The sequence below is a fragment of the Peromyscus californicus genome, unplaced genomic scaffold, assembly GCF_007827085.1.
Source record: "Peromyscus californicus insignis strain IS unplaced genomic scaffold, ASM782708v3 Scaffold_1__1_contigs__length_55948999, whole genome shotgun sequence".
NCBI classification, from domain to species: domain Eukaryota; kingdom Metazoa; phylum Chordata; class Mammalia; order Rodentia; family Cricetidae; genus Peromyscus; species Peromyscus californicus.
Genome location: NW_026294492.1, coordinates 19,476,246 through 19,501,266, shown reverse-complemented (window position 1 = coordinate 19,501,266; position 25,021 = coordinate 19,476,246). Strand labels below are relative to the sequence as shown.

General features: G+C 44.1%; 1 protein-coding gene across 1 annotated transcript; it reads left to right on the top strand.

Annotated features, from left to right (window-relative positions):
- Positions 1–1,584: 1,584 nt before the first annotated feature.
- LOC128116058 (nuclear transport factor 2-like) lies at positions 1,585–4,168 on the top strand. Its single transcript, XM_052747337.1, has 2 exons — positions 1,585–1,677; positions 3,296–4,168. The coding sequence occupies exons 1-2, from the start codon at positions 1,585–1,587 to the stop codon at positions 3,761–3,763; spliced, it is 561 nt and encodes a 186-aa protein (XP_052603297.1). The 3' UTR covers positions 3,764–4,168.
- Positions 4,169–25,021: the final 20,853 nt, after the last annotated feature.

The window sequence follows — 25,021 nt, the reverse complement described above, 5'->3', positions numbered from 1 at the left end:
ACATTTATGTGTCATCTACCTCTTTGTTGTTTGTTTTTATTTATTTTTGCTGAGTGTCGAGGCATGCATTTGGAGATCAGAGGACAGCTTGCATGAGTTACTTCTTTCTACCGTGCGAGCCTCAGGGATTGAACTCGGGTCGTCAGTCTTGTTGGCAAGCACCTTTACTCAGTGAGCCATGTCACCAGCCTGAGATTAATTCTCAAAAAGAACAAAAGAAAAAAGAAAACAGAGGGTGATTTAGGAAGACACTTTTGGCTTGTACATGCATGCACATATTGCCGCCATCACACACACAAGATGAAGGGGGGGGAATATGAATATGTGAATTTATCTGCACAATAGGTGGAAATGCTCCCATGGTATGTCTGTGCCCGGGCTGTTCACGCTCTAGGATAGCAGCCTCCAACCAGTTAATTCTGAGTTATTGGCTCACCGCAGAATTGGTAGGGGAGACTCAGATTAGCTGTCGGGGATTAGACAGAAATACATTGATAGAAAGTACATACATGGATGGGTCTGACATGTTGGGAGGGCTGATTCCAGTACAAAACTAGTTTCTGAGCTCACTGGGAGAACACACAAGCACCATGCCTGAGGCCCTGGGTTCCACTGACAGCCCACAAAACAAACATAAAGACCTAAGTCCCTCTGGAGTCTATCTTGGAGGGAATGAAAAATAGTGACCCAAAACCTCACGGCCCTGGCTCACAAGGCAGAAACACTAGTGACCAATGTGGGCGCTGAGGTTTTTTCACAGGAATTTCTTACCCCGATGATTCCAGCCCTCAAGCTCCCAGGCTTCAAGTCGAGTGTCACCCTGGTGCTGGAGACATCTGCCAGGGGTTGCATTGGACACTTTGAATGAAAATTAAAAAAAAAAAAAAAAAGAGCTGGGCAGTGGTGGCACACGCCTTTAATCCCAGCACTCGGGAGGCAGAGGCAGGTGGATCTCTGTGAGTTCCAGGCCAGCCTGGTCTACAGAGCGAGTTCCAGGACAGGCTCCAAAGCTACACAGAGAAACCCTGTCACGAAAAACCAAAAGAAAAAGAAAAAAGGAAATAAAAAAGGAAGGATATGATTGCTCCTAGGTCCAGTGGAGGGGGTTTATTCTAGATATGAGAGAAAACATAGGCAGTTACGGAGACATCTGGGAGAATCCAGAGTAAACACGACCCTGAGCTAGGACATGGGAGGAGAGGGGAGGGGAGAGGAGCCGCCGACCAAGAGGGGTGCCTGGGCCAAGAGACTGGCAGGGATAGTGGGATATCGGAATTGGCTGGGTTATATGGGAGCCAGAGGAGTGTGGAGAGATAACTGGAGAGTTGGGGGGTGGAGGCATGCCAGTCAGGAGGGCCCTGTAAGGGGTAAAGACTGAGGGATGCTGGGAGACCTTGGCATCCAGAGTCCACTTTGATATGTTAATGGGCACCTCAGCCTTTTGTCCTGGGTTTGAGACCTTACCACTTAACACACAAAAGTTTGAGTACTCCTTCCTTCAGATGCAAGTTGGGTAGTCTTACCTGTCCACCTAGTGATGGAGCTCATCTTCCTCACCTCAAACTCGTATTTTTCCTCCCCGGCATGCTGCTTCTCCAGCCCACGGGTACCGAGGACCACAATGGCTCTCCCTACATGAGTATGGTAGAAAATATATCTGCCGGCAGCTTCCGGCTGGTGTGGTCCTGCCACGGGTGCCAGAGAGACAGAATCTCAGTCTTGGAGGCAGTAGGACTAGCTGAGAGGTTTGGGTCAGAGAGGCGGGGACGCGACGTGTGGACAAGACCTACCCCCAAGAGTCACAGCGCTGTAATGGTGTGAACCGGTAGTTGTGTAGCAGGAGGGATTAAGGTATCCTCAGAAGTACATGATGGCTGAAGCTAGCTGCCCGAGTGAGGCTCCGTGCTGGCGTGTGCTTGGCTGAGGTTTGATGCTCAGCATTGGAAACAAACACGTAAACAAGTGAAGAAGATGATGGATGTAGTGGAGGGGGTGAATAAGGCTCTAGACAGCCAGTTGTGTGTGTGTGTGTGTGTGTGTGTGTGTATGTGCGCGCGCGCGCGTACGCACATGGAGGTCAGAAGACAATATGAGGAAATTGTTTCTCTCCCAACATGTGGGGCCTGGGGATGGAACTCAGGTCAGCAGGCTTGGGCAGCAAGTACCTTGACCTGCTGAGTCACTGTACTAGTCTACAACTGATGTTTATTATTATTATTATTGTATTTTAAAGAGTTGTTATTTTTATCTATGTGTATGTGTGTTTGCACGAATCTATATGTACCATGTCCATGCAGATACCCAGGAGGCCAGAGGGCATCAAATTTCCCAGCACTGGAGGGCTGGGAGGTTGTGACCTATCTAATCGGGGTGCTTGCCTCTTGGACCTCTGCAAGAACAAGTGTTTTTATCCGCTCAGCCATCGTTCTTGCCCCACAGCTGGTGCTCTTGGCCACTGAGGCCACGATGCAGCCTAGCTTAAGAAAAGTCTAATGTGTGCTTATTTTAGTCCAGTGGCTATTTTTCTCACAGTGTGGTTCAAGGGTTACCTGCAGAGAAATGATTAACCTCAGTAGGGCACAGGGGCCCACACCTAGAATCCCAGCATTAGGAAGGCAGAAGCAGGATCGTCGCCAGTTGAGGGTAAAATTGATCTACATAGCGAGTTGCAGGTGAGCTGGAGCTATACAGTGAGACCCTGTTTCAAGAAAACCAGTCAGCATGGGGCTGGAGAGACTGTTTTTGTGGAGGAGCCAAGTTTGGTTCCCAGCACCCACATCAAGTGTCTTACAACTTACACCTTACAATTCCACTCCAGGGCACCTGCATTCACCTACACAGAGAGAGACACACATCCATAAACATGATTTAAAAATCAATCAAAATAAGGGCTGGAGAGATGGCTCAATAGTTAAGAGCACTGGCTGCTCTTCCAGAGGTCCTGAGTTCAATTCCCGGCAACCACATGGTGGCTCACAACCTTCTGTAATGAGATCCGGCGTCTTCTTCTGGTCATACATACAGGCAGAACACTGTATGTGTTGTAAATAAACAAATTTTAAAAAAGATTGTATCTCGGGGGCTGGAGAGATGGCTCAGAGGTTAAGAGCACTGGCTGTTCTTCCAGAGGTCCTGAGTTCAATTCCCAGCAACCATATGGTGGCTCACAACCATCTGTAATGAGATCTGGTGCCCTCTTCTGGGCTGCAGGGATACATGCAAACAGAACACTGTATACATAATAAATAAAATCTTTAAAAAAAAAAAAATTGTATCTTAAAAAATAAATAAATAGGACCGCGCTGGTAGCCGCCGCCGCCGCTGCCGCTGCCACCATCATGCCAGCCCCACAGGTCTTGGTGAGGTGGGTGACTCTCCAGGATGGGAGAAGCCAATTTGGGAGCAGATTGGATCCAGCTTTATTCAGCATTACTACCAGTTATTAGATAACGACAGAACTCAACTAGCCGCAATTTACATTGATGCATCCTGCCTTACGTGGGACGGACAGCAGTGCCAGTGGAAAGCTGCCATTGTGGAGAAGTTGTCCAGCCTTCCGTTCCAGAAAATCCAGCATAGTATCACGGCACAGGACCGCCAGCCTACACCAGAGAGCTGTATCATCAGCACGGTTGTAGGCCAGCTCAAGGCCGATGAAGATCTCATTATGGCTTTCCGCCAGATGTTTCTATTCAAGAACATCAACGATGCTTGGGTTTGCACCAATGACATGTCCAGGCTTGCCCTGCACAACTTCGGCTGACCTCCTCTTGGCCAGACACTCATGCTGTTTCCTCCTCCCTCCTCTTCCAATACTAACTATCTCACTCCTCCAGATGCTCCGAACATCATACACAAATGAGCAGGGCCGAGGTAGAAGTGGTGCAGTGCGCTTCTGTCACCACTGTGTTGTGCATGATGTTTGGATGCTAGACTAGTTGCATCTGACAGGAGAAGTTTGTGTTGGACCAGCGCATGCCTTGGAAAGACTTAAGTAATGCAAAAGATTGTGGGTTTTTGGTTTTGTTTTATTTTGTTTTTTTAATCTACTGACAAGTTGCTCTAGTAACCCAAAGAAGTGAAGGAGAAAGCCGCTGCCTCGCCGCCCAGATATTGATTTGTTCAGATGTTTCAATGCCTCACGATACAATGAAACCACAAACGTTTTCTTAGCAGTTTAAATAAAAATAAATAAATAAAATAAAAATAAATATATATGTATAAAAAGGAAAACCAACCCACTAAACATCCCCTTCCCCCAAAGAAAGGAAGAAGAAGTCAGAAAGCTCTCTAGGGCTGGGAGATGATGGTTCAGTAGGCACACTGCTCGGGCAAGCATGAGGACCTGAGATTGCGTCTCAGCGCCCACATAAAAAAGCAGGCATGGCTACATGCACCTGTAATCCTAGAGTTGGGATTGGAGAAAGGAGGATCCCAGGGGACCTCCTGGCCAGCCAGTCCAGCCCATCAGTCAGCGAGACTGCATCTCAACCACTAAAGGTGGCGAGTCATAGAAGGAGGTACCCTCCAACAACCTCCAGACTCCATGGGTGCACACCCATGCCTCCTGCATACACACAAAGGAGACACACACACACACACACACACGCACGCACGCACGCACGCACGCACGCACACGCTATCTAGAGAGTCACACGTAAACTGCATCTCCGAGAAAGGACGATGCACAGAGGAAAGTGGAGTGGCCTTGGATTGAGAAAACTCTCAGTAGGAGGGAGTTGGGGTTCAGGGGCCCCCACGGCAGGTCTCATAGTCTCATATAGACCTGGCAGCAAAGCTAGTTAAAACTGACCTCCAAACTCTCTTGGCTGATGCAGGAATTTCAATGTCATCTCTAGAAAGAAAGGGAAAAAAAAGTGATCTGCTCTTATTATTTACCTTGCTACTCCCTCTCTCCACAGAGATTCTGGATGTTTTGCTCACCCTGGAAGCATTGATTCCGGCTCCAGATACCCTCTTCCACACCTCCTGAGCATCCTCAGTTGAGGGATGTGACTGCTCCCTTTGACGTGAGGAGCAGACTGCTCTCTCTTCTTTGTTACCGCTGACATCCATCAAGGCTGTTAGCTGCCACTGTTGTGACAATTTACAGCTGTGCGTGGCCCTTTCTCCTTGTCAAATTAGGTACATATGTTGATTGCATTTTGTTCCAGTTAGGGCTGAAAAAAAAAATGAGAAAGGAGTTGGGGCAGAGACTGAATGGGATAAAGTGATTATGGCTCTCCCTGTCTGGTGCCCTTATCACTCAAAGCACTCTTGGGTTCACCTCTCCCAGCAACTGGAGGCCCTGGGTACCAACCAACCCTACATCTCCAATCTCCAGAGTGAGGAGCTTGAGTCCACCACCACTCAATTTGCTTTACAAAGGAAAATTATTCAGAGAAGCTTCTGGAAACCTCCTCCATTATTCTGGGTGGGGGTGAAAGAGGCTGAAGAGGGAGAGGGATTAAGATGTTTAAAAAGTGAACTAGAGAATAAGGGTGGGATATGATATTAAACACACACACACACACACACACACACACACACACACACACACACATACACATGCAAAAACCCCCAATGAACATATCCACCCATACCCAGAAGCACCTATACAAAAGACTTGCTATCAACTAGAAAATGGAATCGAGTTGCAGAGAATGATTTACAATATTCCTCATTTCATCAGTAGAGTGAAAGATATGATCGTGGCATTTCATCAAGGAAGGGAGCAACATTCATTCATTCACCACAATGATCACAATGTGAAAGGCCTTGTGTTTGTTAACAATGCCTTAGGCGGGGCTGGAGAGATGGCTCAGAGGTTAAGAGCACTGGCTGTTCTTCCAGAGGTCCTGAGTTCAATTCCCAGCAACCATATGGTGGCTCACAACCATCTGTAATGAGATTGGTGCCCTCTTCTGGCCTATAGTCATATGTGCAGGCAGAGTACTGTATACATAATAAATAAATCTTTAAAAAAAAAACAACAAAAAAAACAATGCTTTAGACAGCAAGTCCTGGAGTAACTAGATTCCACTCTGGGGGTCCAAACAAATCGGGTCCAGACCCAAAACAAAACAAAATAATGGTGAAAATTAGGGGGGGAAAAGCTGAGAGGTAACTTAGTATGTTGAGTGAAAGGCTTGCCTGGCATTCGCAAGGCCGGGGGTTTGATCTTCAGCGGCACATAAAACTAGGAGTGATGGAATACTTAGACAACACAGGCAGAGTATCAGGAGTTCAAGACCATCCTTGGCTACATAGTGAACTCAAGGCCAGCTTGAGATACCTGAGATCCTGCCTCGATAATAACCGAGGAGAGAGGAGTCATCGTTGTGTGGGGTTTAGATTTGTCTTGTCACAAGACACTTAGCCATCAGCCCTGTTCCTGGGATCCAAGGTGACTGCAGGGGTGAGTGAATGACTCAGAGCAAAGGAGACATACAAAACAAAGGTATATGTACTCGTGCTTTTAATCTTGGTTTTTTTTTTTAGCTACTCAGATATTTACAGGGCCCAATGAGCAGTCTGCTTTTAGCAAAAGTAGTCTCCATGTCTCAGGTATACTCATTCTGCATGGCTATTTTTCACCAGGTTCACAGCCAACTACCTTTTTTTCCATTATTTTTTTTCTTTTTCTTAAAAATTTTTTTTAAAATAATTTATTTAACTTTATTTTATGTGTGTTGGTACGAAGGTGTCAGATCCCCTGGAACTGGAGTTAGAGACAGTTGTGAGCTGCCATGTGGGTGCTGGGAATTGAACCTGCGTCCTCTGGAAGAACAGTCAGTACTCTTAACCACTGAGCCATCTCTCTAGCCCCTTTTCCTTTAAAATTTTTTTAGATATATTTATTTTACATTATGTGTATGAATGTTTTGCCTGTATGCATGGATGTGTATGTACCTGTTGGATCCCCTGAAACTGGGATTAAGGAGGGCTGTCAGCTACCATGAAGATGCTAGAAATCAAACCTGAGTCCTCTGAAAGAGGTCTTAACTGCTGAGCCATCTCCCCAGTCCCCCCAAAATAGTATTTTTTAAAAAAATAATGTCTCAAAAAAACAAAAAAATAATAATAATGAGTCCTCCCTTTATAGTCTTGGTTGGTATGGCACTTTTTCCTATGTAGACAAACTGGCCTTGAACTTGGGATAATACTACTTGCCTTTACTTCCCAGGTGCTGGGGTTAGTGGGCACGATACAGTTGGCTTCCCCATTCAATCCTGAGCAGAACACTGCAAGAGCCTCCTAGTGGTCTCTTAGCGTCTGCTGTTGCCCCCTTGTCTGTCCCTCCTACTCTTCAATGCTGTCCTCCATAGAATAACATATTATAGCTAGGCACTCGGGAGGCAGATGCAGGTGGATCTCTGTGAGTTTGAGGCCAGCCAAGGCTACATAGTAAGATCCTGCTTTCTCCTCCTCCTCCTCCTCCTCCTCCTCCTCCTCTTCCTCCTTCTTCCCCTTCCCCTCCTCCTCCTTCTCCTCCTTCCTCTTCCTCTTCTTCTTCTTCTTCCTCTTCTTCTTTTCTTCTTCCTCTCTTCCTTTGAGAACCTGTTTCAAAAAGGAAAAAAAAAAGGAGACATTATAGCAAAATATATTTAAAATGTGGACTAGGGGCTGAGAATGTCGTTCATTTGGTAATCTGCCTAGTTTGCATGAAGCCCTGGTTTCCATCCCCAGTACTGAGGAAGCAGAGGCAGGAGGATCAGAAATTCAAGGTCATCCTTGGCTAACATATCAAGTTTGGGGCTAGCTTGAGCTACATGAGATCCTGTCTAAAAAAAAATAAATAAAATGAAACACAAGTCATATATAATGATGGTACAATTCAGAGGCTGAGGGTGGAGGATCACAGTAAGTTTGAGGCCAGCCTGGGCTACACAGTGAATTTCAGTTTAGCTTGGGCTATCAAATCCTGAAAGAGGAAGGGGGAAAAAGTCTGGGCATCATAGTATATACCTGTAATCCCAGCATTCATGAGATAGAGGCAGAAGGATTGGAAAAGTTGGATGCCAACCTGGTCTCCACAGTGAGTTTGAGGCAAGCTTGATCTTCTCTGGGGGCAGAGAGTAAAATAAGGTCTTACGAGTACCTTGCTTAACATTCCCCAAGACCTCATTGTATTTGATTTCAATTTTGTTTATTTGTGATGGTTTCCTGCATCCCAGCCTGGTCCCAAGCTCCCTAGGAACCAAAGATGACTTTGAACTGATCTTTGTCCCTCCAGCCTCCCAAGTGCTGGGGTTACAGGTGAGCAATACTTTCCCAACAAAGAAACAACAATGGTTGTCAAAAGACACTTGATTTGGGTTAGGTTTGTTGCCAGTGATAAGCAACTGAAATATGTATGTCCACAGAAGCTCTGGGCGTTTATTGCTTGATGATTGCTGCTGGGGACATTAACACCTTGGCTTTTCTGGTCTGCCCTGTGAATGAGTCAAGCATTCTCTGGTAAACAGGGAACCCTTTCAGACAGAGCATTCAAGGGGTTGTCAGCAAATACAGGAACTTGGGTGCTGGGCAGATACAACTGGGACCTGACACATTTGCTACAACCTCAGAACCTCTTTTTCTGCAGCTTAGAAACATGTGGACTCAGAAGTCTGAGGCAGGAGGACTGCTGTGAGTTTGAGGTGTACCTGGGCTACCCACTGAGACTTTGTCTCAGAACAAAACAAACAAACAAAACCAAAAACCACTGTGTGGAGTGAAGACTGGGGAGAAAGAGACTTCTGTGAGGAGCCAAGAACTCTGGATGGATATAGCTCCAGGAGACGTCCCACACCTGGGGGCGGGGGAGGGGGGGGATAGGACGGGAGGGGGATATAGGACGGACGTGACAATGTAGAGCGCTAGGGCGGGTCTATCAGAACCTCTGACTTCGGGTCTGATCTTGTTCTTTCCCACCTCTCTAACTGTGTGAGAGCAAGCTGTCACAGCTGATGGCCTGTGGTTAGATCCAAGTCTAGCTCTCCCCACCCCCCATACTGCTTGAGTTTGCCCTTGCTCTCTGTCTCCTGGCCGCTGCGGCCCCTCTCATCCCTTCCCAGACTCCTCACAAGTCTCTCTCCCTCTCTCTGAGGATTTGTTGTAGTTCCAGTTCTGGGTAGGTATGTGTGTGTGCCTGTGTTCATGTACGCACAGGTGTTCCAGGAGGCAAGAGGTGTCGGATCCCCCGGAACTGGAGGAACAGAGAGTTGTGAGCTACCTGATGTGGGTGCCGGGCATCAAACCCAGGTCCTCTGCAAGAGCAGCATACACTTGAACCTCTGAGTTATCTGGCTGGTCTGGGTCTTGCTATTCGGATCAGGATGGCCTTGAATTCAGAGATCTGCCTGTTCCTGCCTTCTGAGTGCTGGGGTCAAAGGTGAGCATCACAGTGCCTGGCTTTATACAGATTTTTATTTTATTATTTTTAATTACGTATGGGTATGTGCACCTGAGTTGCAGGTGCCCAAGGAGGCCAGAGGTGTCAGAACTCCTGGAGCTGGAGTTATAGGTGGGAGCTGCTCAGTATGTTGGGAACCGAATTTGAGGCCTCTTCAAGCACGACAAAGGCTCTTAACCCGTGAGCCATCTCTCCAGCCCTGATGGAGAGCTCTTGTGGGAAGTGAAAGGGACAGTGTATGAGGAAGAGTTTGCTATAAACCTGGACACCGAATAGTGGCAGGCCCCGCCTCCAAGCAGACAAGTCGGGTCAGCAATGCCACTGATCACAGTCTGCTGCTCCGAAGGTTTTAGACTGTTTCAGGACCAGTTCTGCCCAGAGACCCAAATGCGGAAGGCAGCTGAGAGGGAACCTCGTGATGGTGATGACATGTCTTATGTTCAAGTTCGTCCTGTTCTGCTCACACCGACTTTGCTCTGCTCCAAATCAATGCCTTCTTGCTCTCAGGACTTCCAAAGCTTAGAGAAGGATTTTTCTAAAGACACCATGAGATGAAATGGCAGGATGTCTCAGGGTGAATTCCTTCATTACCACTTTATAAAGGAGAGTGCAACAGATGTGCTGTCCTAGGGTCCAGACTTGTTCCCTGGTACCAAATGTTGTGAACTGACATTTCAGAATATCTTGGAAAGTTACCAGAATACATTTTCTGAGCACTCAAAAAAGATAAAAGAGAGGCCAGGCCTGTCGGCAGCACATGCCTTTAATCCTAGCACTCAAGAGGCAGAGGCTGGTGGAGCTCTGTGAGTTTGAGGCCAGCCTGGTCTACAGAGTGAGTTCCAGGACAGAGCCAGGGCTATATAGTGAGACCATATCTCAAAAAATTAATTAATTAATAAAAATATTAGAGGCATGGAGGACTAGGCAGATAGCATAGTCGCTCAAGGTTTGCCACACAAGCGTAAAAACTTGAGCTCAATTCTCAGCACTCACATAAACAAACCAGGTGAGGTGGCCTGTGTTTATAATCCCAGTGCTGGGGTGGCTGAGACAGCCAGCGTATCCTTGGGGCTTGCTGGCCAACCAGCCTAGCCTAATCAACAAGCTTCAGGGCAATGAGAGACTCAGTTTCAAAAACAAGATGGATGGCACTTGAGGAGTGACCTCTGATCTCCACAGGAACACACACACACACGCACATATACCTACCGGCATGCACACACAGGAACACACACACGCACATATACTTACTGGCATGCACACACAGGAACACACACACACACACACACACACACACACACACACACACACACACACGCACATATACCTAACTGCATGCACACACAGGAACACACACACGCACATATACCTACCTGTATGCGCACACAGGAACACACACATACACATTTACCTACTTGCATGCACACACAGGAACACACACATGCACATATATCTACCTGCATGCACACACAGGAACACACACACATGCACATGTATCTACCTGCATGCACACACAGGAACACACACATGCACATATATCTACCTGCATGCACACAAAGATGAAGGGCTATTTCCTGTAGTCCCAACATTCAGGAGATGAAGGCAGGAAAGTGAGGAATTAGAAGCAATCCTGGGCTACATCGCCCATTCTAAGCCACCCTGACCTCCATGACAAAACTGTCTCAAAAGGGGGAAAAAAAGGAAGTTTTGTGGACACATGAAGATGAGCCAAGTTCCTGTATTTGGAATACAAGGAAGTGGGTCTACCAGAGACTGAATAGATTTACTTCCAGTTTATTAGACCACACGAGCAAAACTTAGAGCATTTTGCATCAGGTGTGCAAAGACACTCAGGTTACAAATATCCAAACACACAAATGCACTTTCAAAGAAAGCCTTAAGCGGGCTGGAGAGATGGCTCAGAGGTTAAGAGCATTGGCTGCTCTTCCAGAGGACCTGAGTTCATTCCCAGCAACCACATGGTGGCTCACAACCATCTGTAATGAGATCTGGCGCCCTCTTCTGGCATGCAGGCCGAACACTGTATACATAATAAATAAATAAATAAATCTTTTTTTTAAAAAAAAAAAAAAAAAAAAAAAAAGAATTCCTGCCAGGCAGTGGTGGTGCATGCTTTTAATCCCAGCACTTGGGTTACAGAGGCTGGTGGATCACTGAGTTTGAAAAGTCAGCTTGGTCTACAGAGTAAGTTCCAGGACGGCCAGGGCTATGCAGAGAAACTTTGTCTTGAAAAAACAAAACAAAAGCAGAATTGCTGATTACAATAGCATGTCATGTGTGGGAAGGCTAAATGAATTTAAATATTCTAAGGGCCCTGGATTATGCGTAAGAGAATACATGTTTGATTGATCTAACACTGATCAGTGTGTATAGTGCATTCTAGAAGACACCCAGGGCTGGTGAGATGGCTCAGCAAGTAAAGGCGCTTGTTGCCAAGCCTGGTGACCTGAGTTTGAATCTCGGGAGAGAGCACAGGCATGGAGAGCTGGCTCCGTGGTTAAGAGCTCTTGTTATTCTTCCTGAGGACACAGGTTCAGTTCCCAGCACCCACATGGCAGCTCACCATCTCTAACTCCAGTTCCAGGGATTCTGATGCCCTGTTCTGACCTCCTTTGGCACCAGGCAGGCGTGTGGTACACACACATACATGCAGACAAAACACTTGTACACATAAAAAGATCTAAATCTAAAAAAAATACTAAAAAAAGAGAGCTGACTATCAAGTTGTCCCTTGACTTCCATGTAGGCCACAGTGCAAGTACACACACACACACACACACACACACACACACACATCATATCACACACACACATACAATAAACAGACAAACAGGGCTAGAGAGATGGCTCAAAGGTTAAGAGCACTGGCAGTTCTTCCAGAGGTCCTGAGTTCAAATCCCAGCAGCCAAACGGTGGCTCACAACCATCTGTAATGGGATCTGGTGCCCTCTTCTAGCCTGCAGGCAGAACACTGTATACATATTAAATAAATAAATCTTAAGAAAAACCAGACAAATAACAAATGTAATTTGTAGAAAGGCATTTAGTGGTGTCGCTTAATAGTAGGACGCTTGACCACCATGTGTGAGGCCCTGGGCTTGACACTCTCAGCACTGGGGGAAAAGCTATTTACTAAAGGCATATATATGGTTTACTATGCTGCCATCTATTCCTTCAGCACGGCCACTTAACTGTGACACAGTGACATGAAAGCAACCATAGACACGAGGCAAGTGGACCAAATGGACATATGGAGACTGTATTTATATCACTTGTACAGTATGTCTTGTTTTGGAGCACATGCAGACTGTTTTAACTATTCTAACTTTTCTATGTAATGCTATGGATTAAACTCAACTGCATGCATGCTAGGGACCTGCACTACCAATGAGCTGTATGCATCCCTAGCATGGTGGTTAAATATTTAAGACACAAAGAAGATCATTTCCGGATATACTAGGCCACTTGATCAAGAAAAGAACTTTATTTTGGTTCTGAGTTGAAGCAGTGTTGACAGGTCACATCTGGTGACAGAGCGTTTGCTGGTAGAGTCCAGATGTGGAACAGGGAGGAGGGCACCTGGCAAGAGACAGGGAGTGTATGTGTATGGATATCCATGTTTGTCTCTTCCCCTTCTAAGGCTACCAGTCTTCAACCAGGGGGCTCCGCTTGCATCATTTTCTGCCTAATCGCCCCTGAAAGGCCCCACTTTAAACACCATAGTTGAAGTCAGGCTAGTGGTGCTCATGTGCCCTCCCAGCATTTGGATGGTGGAGGCAATAGGATTAAGAAGTTCAAGACCAGCTTTGGCCACATAGCAAATTTAAGACCAGACTGGGCTACATGAGACCTGCCTCGAAAATATGAAATAAATAAAATGATAAACATTGTAGTTGAATTAAATTCCTACTCTCCTGATGCTTCACCATGGGATGAAATTTCACCCCATGAACCCTTAAGGGACACACATTATATCTAAATGACAGGGCCTATAAAGGTCCTTGTCAGGGCTGGAGGGAGCACAATGGTGAGGTACTGAGTTCAGTACCCAGCCCCCATATTGTGTGGTTCACAAACATCTGTAAACTGCAGATCTCCTCTAGCCCCCTCACTGTGGAACCTGCACTCATACACACATTCACAATATTTAAAATAGCAATAAAAACAAATCTTGAAAGGTTCGTGTTAGGTGCACGTAAATGTTTTAAGAAACCGAAGGGATATCTCATTCCTAATTCTTCACCAGGACTCCAGGCTGGTATACAGCTAGCACCTGCCACATAGCATGTGCTCAATGTACAAGTCAGAGTTCTTTATAATTAAAATCCTTGTAGAAATTGCACAGTGCTTCATAAAGCACGCACACCGTATTTATTTAACTATTTATTTTTTAGTGGGCTTCCCAAGAATATTAATTGCACTGCCCCTATAGACAGAAAATACTGTGTGTGTGGTGGCAGAGACTTTGTCTTCTGAAATGGTGCCTACCAGTCAGTGGTTCATTAGTGTTCCTATATGAAAAGAATAATTTTGATCACATGAATTGATCACATCAATATTGTTTGCACTGTGTTGGCTTGATAAGATTGTGTGGTGATCCATGACTACTCTAAACTTGGCAGTGAGACTGTAGATCCTCTAAGGCCACTGCTTAGTGTGATGTCTGTCAGGTCAACAGCAACTAGGCAATGTGGAGACCTGTGAACTTAGAAAACCAGGTGCCTCAAAGTCCCTGAGAGTTCCCACTTCAACTATCCCAACTCTTAGATTCCACTTGACTCTGTGTTCTAACCTGCAGTTGGAAATTTATGGCCGTAGACCCAATCCCAGTTTATGACAGTGACCGACTCCAAAGAAACTGGGAGTCAGAACAAGTCACTTTGGAAGACCTTTGAAACTTGACCTCGCCACTCCTTCCTTAGTGACGAGTTTGTCTGCCTGGACCCTAGAAGATTCACAGATGGATTCTTCCCTGAGCTTTGGCTATTAGAGCTCAGAGCCAAGGTCAGCCACAGGGAAGGGCATCAGCTGGGACCTGAGTGTACAATGGCTTTACCTGGTACTGTCTATTGTGATGTCATGACATCTCAGTCTAGAGACAGACACTCTGTAGTTGAGAGGGGCATAGGCTTGAGAAATGTCCCTAATATGGGGGCTCGCTTTCCCCCTGCCGACACATCTCAGCCTTATGCTACTCGGTTTTTTGGTTTATGGAATATGGATGTTGTTTTCTTGGTATCAGAGCCAGACACAGGTGGCAGCCAAGACAGAGGTACGTGATAGCCACTTTCTCTTGAAACTCACTTCTCTCCAGGCTGGAACCCTATAGGTTTGTCTAAATGCCTATCCTCTGGGCCTTAGGAAGAACTGAATGGAGGGGAGAGGGGGGTTGAGACAGCGTTGATAGATGGCTTCCTCTTTTATTTTTTCTTCCTTGTTTTGGTTTTCTGAGACAAAGTCCCTCTGTGTATCCCTGGCTCTCCTGACTCACTCTGTATACCAAGCTGGCCTTGAACTCACAGAGATCTGCCTGCCTCTGCCTCCCAAGTGCTGGGATTAAGGGCGTGCACCACCACTGCCCAGCTTGCCTTTCTCTTAATTCACTTCAAGAAGCGTTAGGATGGGCATGGTGCAGGAGTATCTCTCTGAGTTCGAGGTCAGCCTGGTCTACATAGTGTGTTCCAGGACAGTCAGGACTACACAGGGAGAGTCTGTCTCAGAAAACCAAGAAGAGGAGGAAGAGGGAAGAAGAAAGAAGAAAGAAGCAGAAGGAGGAAGAGGAGAAGGAGGAGGAGGAGAAGGAGAAGAAGGAAGAGGAGGAGAAGAAGGAAGAGGAGGAGAAGAAGGAGAGGAAGAAGGAGAAGGAGAAGGAAGAGGAGGAGGAGAAGGAAGAGGAGGAGGAGGAGAAGAAGGAGAAAAGAAGGAAGTAGCAGTAACGGTAGCTTTAGGATCTATTATCAAATAGACACCGAGGCAGAATGTACTAGATGCTGAGAAAGTGCTGTCTAGGAGCTCGAGCTGAAGTGAGACATTCATATGACATAACTTTAGGAAAAAGAATGAGGTAAGAGTGCTGTGGGTATTGTCCATCACACGGGATGGGAGGCAGACGGTAGAGTGACTTTGTTTAATAAAGATTTATAATCATATGACGAGACAAAGAAGATCAAGTGACACTTTGCTGTGGGATTTTTATTTCCAGCAGGAGTACAATTGTTTGAGTTCGTGGTGCACGTGTTTAACATTAGTAGGTCATGCCTCTTCTGAGTTTTCGATCATGTGAGCAGACCATGAGTGACTGGCTCCCCCACAGTCCTGCCATCTTGTCCAGACTTGGCACATCCACCTCTTATTTTAGTGATTCCAATGAGTGTGTGGTATTGCATTGTGATTTCCTGTGCAACCCCCATAACTAAACACTGAGCAGTGTCTCAGGTTTATTAGTCATTTGGAAATTCTCTCTTGTAAACTGCCTATTCAAGTCATTTGTGCATTGTGTGTGTGTTTGTGTGTGTGTGTGTGTGTGTGTGTGTGTGTGTGTGTGTGTGTGTGTGTGTTAGTAAGGATCAAATTCAGGTCATTGCTCGTGCTAGGCAAAGCACTCTACCACTGAGCTACATCTCGGGTCCATTTTTTTCCTTGTTTTTGTTTTTGTTTTTTGAGACAGAGTTTCTCTGTATAGTTTTGTTCCTTTCCTGGAACTCACTCTGTAGCCCAGACTGGCCTCGAACTCACAGAGACCCGCCTGCCTCTGTCTCCCAAGTGCTGGGATTAAAGGCATGTGCCACCACCGCCTGGCTTTCCTTGACTTTTATTAAAAATAATTTCAGGCAAATCAAAGGCACACAGAATTGGTAAATGAGCCTAGTCTGAACAAGGCACTACATTCAATCCTTTCTATCATCTATCTATCTTTTTTTTTTTTTTAAAGATTTATTTATTTATTATGGATACAGTGTTCTGCCTACATGCATGCTTGCAGGCCAGAAGAGGGCACCAGATCTCATTATAGATGGTTGTGAGCCACCATGTGGTTGCTGGGAATTGAACTCAGGACCTCTGGAAGAGCAGCCAGTGCTCTTAACCGCTGAGCCATCTCTCCAGCCCTCATCTATCTATCTTATCTATATTATCTATCTATCTATCTATCTATCTATCTATCTATCTATCTATCTATCTATCTATCTATCTATCTATCCAGTGCTCTCTACAAGCAGTCCACCACTGAACTACATCCACAGGCCTGGTATAATATTATAATTTCTTTTTTGTTTTTTTGTTTTTCAAGATAGGGTTTTCCTGTGTAGCCCTGGTTGCCCTGGAAATCCACTTTGCAGACAAGGCTGGCTTTGAACTCACAGAGATCCACTTGCCTCTGCCTCCCAAATGCTGGGATTAAAGATGTGCACTACCACCACCCCTTGTAAATACCATTTTATATAAGTGATACCACCACCCCTTGTAAATACCATTTTATATAAGTGATGCCGAAACCTGAGAATACAACAGATCTTTTCATATTGAGCTGCTTAAAGAACCCTGCTAAGTGTATCACTTTGACTTTATTCTCCTGTAGGAATATTCTCTAAATAAATTATGTCATGTGTAAATAACAAGTTTTATTGCCTCTTTTCCAACCTTACGTCTTGGTTCTCCTTGCCTTCATTTATGATTATGACTTCAGGTACAATATTCAGTAGCAATGTATTGTGGGCATCTGTCTCTTTATTAAGTCAAGGACATTTTTCAGTAATTCATCAGTTATGTATAATGTTTTCTGTGGTTTTTCAAATATTCTTTCCCAAGTTAAGGAACTTTTAGCAAGAATTGGTGTTAATTTAAAAAAATCTTCTAAAATTTTAAATTAAATCTCTTTATACTGGGTGCTAAATATTAAGTATATTTCCTGCCTCTATTTAGATGGTCATATATTTTTTCTTGTTCGTTCAATCAATGTACTGAGTTGCATGAGAATGTAAGATAATAAACCAGCTGTGAATTCCTAAGATACGTATAACACATTTGTAATGTTGGTCCCAATACTTTAATTAGATTCATTAGATTCAGTTTGCTTATATTTTGTTTGGGATTTATGCATCTATGCATAAATATATAGACTGGTCAGGTCTTAATTCGATTTTAGAATGATGATTGTGCCGGCTTCCTCAATTAAAAATAGAAGCAAATCTGAATTTCCAACTCATTAATGTAACAGACACCCTCAATATTCATGGAATTGCAAGGGTTTTTGGAGTTCTGTACCAAGAATCTGGAACAAAGACCAGATTGTTCTTTATCACACACACACACACACACACACACCCCACACACACTCCAAATCAGGAGATACTAAGGTTAAGAAGTAGGCTCTCATAGCTCCTCTGAAATTCATAGACAAACTTAGGTAAGAATTCTCCTGAGCCCAAACTCTGCAGGACAGGACAGGCTAGAAAAATGGGTACACTTTTGTGTGCTTCAGTCTTGTGGAAGGATTCTTTCCTTTTCAGGGAGTTCTGGCCTCTGCTCTTAAAGCCTTCAGCTGATTGGGTGATGCCCACTCACAGTATGGAAGGCAATCTGCTTTAAAGTGTACTGATTTTAAATGTTAATCATATGTAAAATTACTGTCAAAAATTTCTAGACTAATATATGGCCAAACAACTGGGCTCCATAGCCTAGCCAAGTCAGCATAAATTAACCATTACACTCCTTTCTCTTGCTTAGATTTATTATTACTATTTTTAAAAAGGTGTGTGTGTGTGTGTGTGTGTGTGTGTGTGTATAAAATTGTGTGTTTGTGTAATTGTGAGTGTGAGCATGAGCACAGGTGCCAGCAGAAGCCAGAGGTGCTGGATCCCCCTGGATCTGGAGTTACAGGGCATTGTGAGCCGTGTGATATGGATGCTAGGAATCAAACTTGGGACCTCTGCAAGAGCAGTTATGTGCTGTTGTTAACCGCTGAACCATCTCCCCAAGCCTAATTCTTCGCCTCTTTTTTATCTGGAAAGAGTTTCATAACTTAAATAGTTCTTACGTTTAGGTTTTTACTCCATCTCAAGTTCATTTTTAAATATGATATGAAGTAAAAGGCCCAACTTCATTTCTTTACATGTGGTTATCCAGTTGTCTCAGCACCATTGGTTGAAGCTTATTCTTTTTGCATTGAATGGTCATAGTGCCTACGTAGAGAATCAGCTGACTTTTAATATTAGATTCCTTTGATCCTATAGGTCTATTTTTTAAATAATTTTTTTGGTTATTTTTAGAGACAGGGTTTCTCTTTGTAACAGTCCTGGCTATCCTGGAACTCTGGCCTCGAACTCACAGAGATCCGCCTGCCTCTGCCTTCCAGGTGCTAGGATTAAAGGCTGTGCCACCACCACCCTACTCTATAGGTCTATTCTTAAACCAGTACCACAACTATTTTTGAGTACTGTGGTTTTGTACACCGTTTTTCTTTTTCTTTTTGGTTTTTCAAAACAGGGTTTCTCTGTGTAGCTCTGGCTGTCCTGGAACTCACTCTGTAGACCAGGATGATCTCAAACTCACAGAGATCTCACCTGTCTCTGCCTCCCGATGCTGGGATTAAAGGTGTGTACCACCACTACCCGGCTCTGTACAAAGTTTTTTTTTTTTTTTTTTTAAAGAAATTATTTATATTTAATGTATGAGTGCTGTCTGCATGTATACCTGCATGCCAGAAGAGGGCACCAGATCCTATTCTAGATTGTGAGCTGGGAATTGAACTCAGGACCTCTGGAAGAGCAGCCAGTGCTCTTAACCGCTGAGCCGTCTCTCCAGCCCTGTACAAAGTTTTAAAATCAGAAAGTATGGGTCCTCTGACTGTTCTTATTTTTTAGCTATTTATTTGTTTGTTTATTTGTTTGTTTATTTATTTATTTATTTATTTATTTATTTATTTATTTATTTATTTATTTATTTATTTATTTATTATGCATACAATGTTCTGTCTGCATGTATACCTGCCTGCCAAAAGAGGGAACCAGATCTCATTACAAATGGTTATAAGCCACCATGTGGTTGCTGAGAACTCAGGACCTCACTAAGAGCAGCCAGTGCTCTTAACCACTGAGCCATCCCTCCAGCCCTGACTGTTCTTTTTCAAGGTTGTTTTGGCTCCTGAGGGATCTCTGTAATTTCATAGGGATTTTTAGGACAGGGTTTTCATTTATGCAAAAAAGGTCACTGGGGTTTGGGTAGGGATTACACAGCATCCCTAAAGAATCTATAGATTGTGTTGGTAATGTCATTTTACCATCAAACCTTCTGATCATGAACAAAGGATGTCTTATTTACTATTTACTCTCTACAACAGTGTTTTGTAGTTTTTCCATCTCATGACATGGACACCTCCCAAACACCCCATCTACTAATACCATTACTTTGCAGGTTAGGATTTCAACATATCAATTTGGGGGATAACACTGGACCCAATGTATGTTGGGGGGAGTTCCCAGGTATTTCTATTTTGTTGAGTGTCTTAAAAAAAACAAATAAACCACATGAGTACATGCTTGGTTTTTCTGCACCATTGCTATGACCATGGCAACCACCACTTTGTGTTATTAGTATGGGGTAGTGTATTGACCACTGTGCTATGTTGAAATAGTCCTGCATTATGTAAACATCATTTCACTGTGTGTATCTACTGTATCTGGTACTGTTACACTGCGCACAGTCCCCTCCCTCCCCACTCTCCTTCACTGTCTCCCCACAGTGTCCTTAACTCTTCCAGTCATTTCTACTTTCATGGCATGTTTACATCTGTGAGGTTATGCACTCTATGAAATTAGGAACCACAAAGGAGAAGAATCATTTGATGTTGTCTTTCTGAGGCTGGCTTAGCTGCTTTATAGGAGTTCCTATAAAGCATCCCTTTTCCTGAGAAAACTATGTAACCTTGTTCTTGGTGACAGAAAAAGTCCATTGTGTATACACACACACATTTAACATCCATTCCTCCATTGTTGCACACATAGGTTGGTTCCATAACTCAGTTATTATGTATAGTGCTGCAGGAAACGCTGATGGGCACGTGTCTCTGTCACATTAAACCTCCACACATTCTTTGGATAAATTCCAAACACTCAGACTCATCATCATTCTGTAAGTTCTGGCCAGCCCAGTACGTGTACTATGTTTATGTTTATTAACAAATTTCTGTACTCTATCTTACATTTTTGAGTAGTTCCAATAAGTACAAGTCTAGGTAGGCACTTGCTTTCTTATAGCACATTCAAGAATTTATCCTAGGCTGGAGAGATGGCTCAGAGGTTAAGAGCACCAACTGCTCTTCCAGAGGTCCTGAGTTCAATTCCCAGCATCCACATGGTGGCTCACAACCATCTGTAATGAGATCTGGCACCCTCTTCTGTGTACATAATTAATAAATCTTAAAAAAAAAAGGAATTTATTCTGTTGTTTTCTCATGCCCTATATTTCTAAGAACATGGCAGCTCTTCCCCTTACTGCTCATGCAGATATGCCTACTCTTTTATTCGGGGCCAAGTATTAAGATTCTTCCTCTTCCGTTTTCAGCATTTTTGAATCTACTTAATTCAGCTGTTCTTCGGCTTCTGCTGTCCTAACACTCACATATCAATGCTTCTCAGTTCTCACGAGTTTCTAGTTATTAAGTCAAAGATCAGAATGCTTCGAAGCAGTTTTTAGGGATGAGGAGATCTGTCAGTCAGTAAAGTACTTGCTTTATAAGCGTGAGGACCTGACTTTCATCCCTAGAATTGTGTAAGAGATCTGTGCTCAGTGGCACACACTTGTAATACCAGCACTGGGCTGGGGGTAGAGACAGGCGTATCCTTGGGGCTCCCTGTCCAGACAGTTCAGATCTTGACAAGCTCCAGGCCAATGAGAGACCTTGTCTCAAAAATCAAGGTGGATGGCACCTGAGGAATGACGCCTGAGGCTGATCTCTGGCCTCCACGTGCACATGCCACATAAGCAGGCACACCCCTGCACACCTGTGTACCCACGTGCACATGCATATGCACACACAAACATACATTTAAAAAAAAGCAGTTTTTAGACTCTTGGAAAATGGAGCTGAGAGTCCGCGGTTTCTATATTCTTCAGTGTTGTTAATCCTCAAGTAATGTCTTGCTACATTCTTTCTGCCCTCGCCTTCTGGGGCTCTTCTACGGTAGCTCCTGTGTTTCTTGGCTCGATTCTATCTCTCCCTGCTGCACCATAGGTACCTTCTTCAGATCCTTCATTACACGGAAATTTCAATTGAATAGGAGAGATTTTTTTTTCATAGACATTTCATATACATCACTGGGATTAAAGGCATTTGCCACCCAAGTTCAGAAGTTCTGTTTGGGAATGGGGTTTCATTCTGTAGCCCAGGATAGCTGGGAACTTACTAGACATCCTAATATGGCCTCAAACTCATGGTAATTCTTTTTTTTTTTTTTTTTTTTTTTGGTTTTTCGAGACAGGGTTTCTGTGTGTAGCTTTGCGCCTTTCCTGGGACTCACTTGGTAGACCAGGCTGGCCTTGAACTCACAGAGATCTACCTGGTTCTGCCTCCCCAGTACTGGGATTAAAGGCATGCGCCACCACCGCCTGGCTCATGGTAATTCTTTTATGTCAGCCTCCAGAGTGGAGAGTTTACAGGCATGAGCCACCACAACCTGGCTTTACAGTGGGTTTGGAAGTCTAGGAATTCACTCAAAGCATTTCATCTGCCTTTAATGATGGCACCATCAATTCAGAAACACTTTAAAATTCATGGTTTGAGGGTGTTTGGAGGACCACTCAGATCATGTGAACACGATGCTATCTCCAGTCTTCTACGAGACAAACTTGCAGGCATGCCTGTGAGGGAGTTTAGAGACTGTGTTAACTAAGGTGGGAAGACCCAGTCAAAATGTGGGCAGCATGGCTCCATGGGCTGTGGTCTCGAATGAAATTGAGGAAGTGAGCCGAGTGAATACCACCAGTCATCTCTCTCTGACTGTGACTGGAATGTGACCAGCTAACACCTGCCTTCTCCACCATGATGCTCTGCACCCTCAGACTGTGAGCCAAGTTAAACCGTTCCTTCCTCAGCCTGCTTTTGGGACAGCATTAGGAGTAACTAATAGAGACTGGGAACCACACAAGCAGCCTGTGGCTAAAGGTTTCTGGGGACTCCCCTTCAGGCCTTTTCTTTTCCGTGTGAAGCCAAGTTTGCTGGCAGGCCCCAGGGCCTAGGAATAAGTGGTAAATCTGTCACTTAGAACTTGTAAATGAGCATGGGGGGGCGTCATCTGCCGGATTAAAATGATACTAATTGGCGAGATTGTTTAGTGGTTAAGAGCACTTGCTGCTCTTGCAGAGGACCCAGGTTTGATTCCCAGAATCCACACGGTATGCCACAACCATCTGTTGTAACTCTAGTTCCAGGGGATCTGACACCATCTTCTGGACTCAGAGGGGCACCAGGCATACATGTGGTTCACTTTCATACAAGTAAACATTCATATACATAAAAATAAATGTTATTAACAAATACATCTTTATGAAGCGTAATATGTTTTGCTTTTTGCATTGTATAATAATTAAATCAAGCTAGTTAATACATTTTTCACTTCAGACTTTTTTCATGTGTATGATGAGAAAGTTAAGATCTATTTTAGCTATTAGAGTTTTTAAAAAGTTTTCTTTAATTAGTTCATTGTCCAAGGTGGTAGGAATTTTTTTTTTCCCAGAGGTGAGGACCAAACCCAGGGCCTTGCGCTTGCTAGTCAAGCGCTTTACCACTGAGCTAAATCCCCAACCCCAGAATTTTTTAATCGATTTATTTTCTTTGTTCTAGTCTTTCACATTTGAATACTTTAAAATTCACATTACTAGCCAGGAGTGGGGGGATGGGGTGGTGAGGAGGTGGTGCGTGCCTTTAATCCCAGCACTCAGGAAGCAGAGGCAGGCAGATCTCTGAGTTTGAGGCCATCCTGGTCTACAGAGTTGTTCCAGGGGAGTCAGATTTACACAGAGAAACCCTCCTATCTTGAAAAATGAAAAACAACAACAAAAAATTCACATTACTTTTCACACTTGAATTCTTTCATACAAATTGAGATTTTTTTTTTTTGTATTTTATGTATATGAGGATTTTGCCTGCAAGTAAGTGTACATGTGCACCACATGTTGCCTGGTACTTCCAGGGGTCATAAGAGATCAGATCCTCTGAAACTGGAGTTGAAGTTATAAGCCACCATGTGGGTGCTGGGAACCAAACCTGGGTCCTCTGTAAGTGTAGCCCCTGCTCTAAGCGGTTGAACCGTCTCTCCAGCCCCTCAACATTTGAATTCTCAACCCACTTAGAGCCCATCTCTGAATCCCATATTGAGAAATGATCCACTTTTATTTTTCTCACTGTTTGCCACTGTCTTAGTTTCTATTCTGTCGCTGTGACAGAATGCCCTAACAAAAGAGCCTTAACGGGGCAAGGGTTCACTTCAGCTCACCATCACCCAAGGTTATGGTCCATTGGTCCATCGTGGTAGAGGAGGTCACAACTGCAGGGGCTTAGGCTAGCGAGTCACGTTGCATCTGCAGTAAAGAAGCGGAGATGAGTGATGAGTCCAAACTGTAGCTCACTTCTCTTTCCCCACTGACACAATCTAGGATCCCAGTCAGAGAATGGCGCCACCACAGTGGCGCCCCAGGTATGGTTATCAAGACGTTTCCCCATGGGCATGCTAAGAGGCACAGGTCCACATGATTCTAGATTTTCGCAAGTTGACAGCACTTATCACAGCTATGGAATCATTTCTTGTCACTATGTGGAGCTCTCTTCAATTAAGCTGCCATATGTAAGTGAATTTATTTCAGAGCTGGGTTTAGGGTTTTTTGTTTGTTTGTTTTGAGACAGGTTTCTCTATATAACCCTGGCTGTCTTGGAACTCACTATTTAGATGAGGCTGTCCTCAAACACAGAGAAATTCTTTAGCCTCTGCCTCCTGATTATTTCAGAACTTTTTTGTTTTTAAATTCTACCTGCCTGCTCCTGTTCTTATGAACTTGTTTTACGGTATGTCTTAATTTTTGGTCCAGTAAATTTCTCCCTTACACTTCTGTTTGTGGTTACTTTTGGCAATTAGCAGACCTTTCTTTTCATTTATTTACTTATTTACTTATTATTTACATTCATGGTATTCATTAATTACACTCATGATATTAATTACATTTGTGGTATTCATTGATTACATTTGCAGTATTCATTCAATAACTGCATTTATGATATTCATTAATTACATTAATTGTATTGATTTATTACATTCATGATATTATGTCCTGACACTACTGTCCATTTGTGGGACTTTTCCATCACATAAAACAGAGATTCTGTACTTAGGAAATCATTGCTCTATATTCCTTTCTTCTCCATCTTGAGATAACATCTAATCTTTCTGTCTCTATGAATTTGTATATTCTATATATCTGATGTAATACAATTCTGTAGTATTTGTCCTTTTTTTAATGTAAAGATTTTTTTTTTTTTTTTTGGTTTTTCGAGACAGAGTTTCTCTGTGTAGCTTTGCGCCTTTCCTGGAACTCACTTGGTAGTCCAGGCTGGCC

Coding starts and splice junctions, on each gene's coding strand:
- LOC128116058 (XM_052747337.1), top strand. CDS start 1,585: ATGCTGCTTCTCCAGCCCACGGGTACCGAGGACCACAATGGCTCTCCC. Junction 1,678..3,295: donor CTGCCGGCAGCTTCCGGCTG/GTGTGGTCCTGC, acceptor ATAAATAAATAG/GACCGCGCTGGTAGCCGCCG.